General features: G+C 28.0%; 1 protein-coding gene across 2 annotated transcripts in view; it reads right to left on the bottom strand.

Annotated features, from left to right (window-relative positions):
• Window positions 1-3877, bottom strand: part of LOC107437475 (Adenylate kinase 3) — a 35923-nt gene that overhangs the window by 23416 nt on the left and 8630 nt on the right. For both annotated transcript variants that reach the window (XM_071187590.1, XM_016049490.3), the window contains exon 3: window positions 2122-2294. In XM_071187590.1, coding sequence (XP_071043691.1) covers window positions 2122-2294 — 173 coding nt within the window. The remainder of the gene's footprint in view (window positions 1-2121; window positions 2295-3877) is intronic.

Genomic DNA, 3877 nt, shown 5'->3' with positions numbered 1-3877 from the left:
ATATACATATATATACATATATATACATATATATATATATACATACATATATATACATACATATATATACATACATATATATACATACATATATATATATATATAAAAACTCACATGTCTCAATTCCATTCAATATTCGCTAAAAAAAGTTATGAAGAATCATTGTAATCCAATGAAACCGTTAAAGCACCATTAATTGACCAATGTTTGTCAATGATTGTGTTAGGCTTGGATAGTGATAATTTTCAATTTTCATAAAGATAATCGATTTTCATAAAGTATGTATGTGGTATTTTTCTGTTAACCCTTTCAAAGGTAGAACTGACTTGTTTACGGCATTATGGCTATTATTCTTTAAAGTCTTAATTTTTTTCTTCATTTAAATATCCCCTTATCTTAGCCCAGGAATAAATCTATAATAGAAAAAGATGTACACAACGATTTATTCTGAATAACTTTTGATCTTAAAATTGAAAAATTCTGAACTAAGATGCAATATTCCTAACATAACGAAAGATATTCTATATAACAGTGAAGATGATAATATGAGTTTCAAATCCGCACACAAAAATGACAAATACGATAAATTTGGAACCGTTTTTAAGAATTTTAGTACTATTTTAACATGTTTTATCACGCTTTTAGAACAAATTATTATACACCAAAAATTCTCCGCATTTATTAATAAAATTCATTCATTCGAGGATGAAATCGTGTGAAAAAATAATAGATAAACAAATTAAATAAATAAAAATTAATAAAATTTTTTTCTTCTTATTTTTAATATTTTTTCAATTTAAATCAAACGATAATATCTTATGTGGCAAAGATACCATTTTAATAATTTCAATCTTAGTATTTGACCATTAAAAATTACATATTTTTATAAATTCTAAAATACACGCTTTACAATGAAAACTGTTAAAAATACTTCACCATAAACTTATTTTAGAGTAAATAGGTGCAAACAGTATTTGATTCCCACTTTGGGCAAATCCTTAAAATTGAAAAATAAGATTTAGAGGTACATATTTTTAATTAGTTTTCTAATTAAACCAAAACTTATTAGCTATTCCCACATAAAGAAGAATCTTAAAAATATAAATCCGTTGAATTCTGGCCCATTTAAACATATTTATTTAACATTTCTCAATATAATATAAATTACAAGAAAACACATTCTAATTTATTTATTTATTACATGTGCTTGAAAAAAAAACCTCGATTCAAAATTATAAAAATAAGTTTCTATCAACATAATACTTATGTAAACAATCGGCAGAATTTAAAAAAAGAAGAAAGGAACGAGAGAATATTGAGAAGAATATCTTTTGGCAAAAAACAGCCAATTTTGTAGTTACTCTTTTAAACTAGTCCCTTTGAAATGTACTTCCTGCTTTCTTTTCCCTCCCATGACGAATTTTGGTAAGGAGGAGAGTTTGATAATCGATGTCACTGATTGAAGGGGGTAGAATTTTTTGTGCAGTTCAGGCCGACCTGTTTTAACTCTCCTTGACTAAGTAATCAACAGACATGATGACTCCCCCTGCTTAAGGGTCAGATGATAAGAAAACAGGTGTTCAATGAGTCACCCTTTCTCACTGAGCTATGATTGAAAAGAAACAACTATGTAGGGGGCGAGGAAGGGAATGGTTGATAATATTTAGTACAAAACTCTTACTTCTCTTGACAGTGTAGGGAATGAATGATTATTTCTGCAATAATGGTAAACATCTTATAAAAAAGAAAGAAAAATCCTAAATCTTAGGAGGGAAAAAAAACTATTCTTTTTAAAAATGGCAGGAAAATGTATCGAATTTCGTTCCGGTTTTCTGGTTTTTGGATTTCCGGATAAGAGGTTCTGTACTGTATATTAAAAGAAAAGAACCTTTGTAATAACACAAGTATTACCTCCTAATATTTGTAAACCGTAGAACAAAACTTAAAAACGGAGCATCTATCCAAATTTGCGAGTTCATTTTACTTTAATGTTTACTGCAATTTTAATATTACTCAAAAGTATTTCAAAAAATGTTTAAGTGAATTACTTAGTTAGCAACATATATGAACCACATACATTTATCACTAAAATGCATATAAATAACACTAAAGAAGTCTTACTGGAACTTTAGGAGGATTAAATTCAAGATTATATATTCTACCACTGGGTAAATGCAACCAACGTCCTTTAAGTCTGGAAACAATAATTTCATCAGGAACATCTAGACTAATTGCCCTTTTTATATCACATATAGCAGATAGCATGTCAGCTTGCGCTGCTGTGCGGGGGAATCCTGAAATTAAATTTTCACATCAGTAAATCTATCACGTAAAAGATATACAATTCGAAGAAAAGGGAGAAAAAAATTTTTACAACAAGCGCGTTTCAAAAAGACTTTAAAGTTTCAAAAGATAAATTTATAAATTTAAAAAGAAATTTTTTTAAAACTTTATTAAAGTGAGAGTTATAATATGTTCCATAAAATGATAAAAGTTTTCAAAGCAATTTATTTTTTCCAAAATGGCTTTAGAAAGTGATTGTGAACATATCAAAAGGAATACAATACAAAAGAATATACAGTACTAAGTCCCATATAAGGATGTGTGTTTACTGGAAGGGCTTATTTTACTGACACTTTTAAATAATCAAAACTCTTTTCCGATCTTTTAAAAAAAAAGTGTTATTAAAAAATACATTCTTTATACTTTTCCTTGCTGCTTCTGCCATAGCTATACGTTTATTCTGCATGAATTACCACATTAAAAAAGTTGTTGAAAGGACAAGAGCAGTTAAAGAAAAACTTTAGGGAAAAGAACAAACTATAATTATTAATGAGGATGAATATTACTAATGTTTATATAAAAACGGCAGACAAGATTAGTTTGCTTTTCATTACAGAGGTTTTCATTAAAAGATTTACTCAATTTTGTCTCATTTTTTAGAGTATATTTTTTATTAAATCGGATCAATTTACTTCTGCAATTTCTTGATGTTCATTTTTTAATGTTATCATTAACTGATCATTTGCTCTGCTGATTCTTTAAAACAAAATGAAAAAAAAAAAGAAAAACTTATCTTTATTTATCACAGAGAAATCTCAAATTATTGTCTGCTTACTTTTATTCATTTTTATACATAGATATTTTACCATACTACTATAAATTACCAAACAAGCGCTCATATTTAATTAAGTCTCACCCATAGTTTCATATGAATATTGACTAGCGATTAAAACCAAATAAACTTCCATCTAGATGTAGATCATATAATTGCAGGCCATGCGCATATATAGGGGAGAGTCGGGTAGCCCCGCCCACTGTCAATTTCATACGTATAGAATATTTTTTCAAGTCAATGGGCCATCGGACATTAATTGTTATATTAAAAAAAGATTATTTTCAAAGTTTCAAGTATTTATGCAGATGGTAACATGGTAAACAATAGTTTTGAAAATATGTTGAATACAGTAGTCATGAAATTAAGAAAAATTGGTTGAATGTTTCGATTAAACTTCATTTTAATACTAAAAAAATAATTTTTTCTATACATACAGCATTAAAGTATGTAGTCTTAAGTTTAATTTGCACAAAGAAAGAAGTTTGTATGTAAAAAATTGTTCGAGTAATTAAAGACACTTACTCAAATCTCAATTTATTTTATAGTCTTTTCAGGTAACAGTGACATCTTCTGATGTACTTCGTATTGAATTTTAGTACATGCGTGAGTTTCCTTCCTGTTTTCGACGCTGAACGCTACAAAACCGTAGGGGAGAGTGGGGTCAATTGTAACAGGGTACGATTGTAACAGAGCAAAAATTTCGAGTATCGGGTTCTAGATTTGGTTCCTAGGTGGCGCACAAGGTGTATTTAATAAATC

This window comes from Parasteatoda tepidariorum, chromosome X1 (genome assembly GCF_043381705.1).
Source record: "Parasteatoda tepidariorum isolate YZ-2023 chromosome X1, CAS_Ptep_4.0, whole genome shotgun sequence".
Taxonomy (NCBI): Eukaryota; Metazoa; Arthropoda; class Arachnida; order Araneae; family Theridiidae; genus Parasteatoda; species Parasteatoda tepidariorum.
Note: the sequence above shows the minus strand (reverse complement) of the source record. Positions and strands in the feature narration are given on the sequence as shown.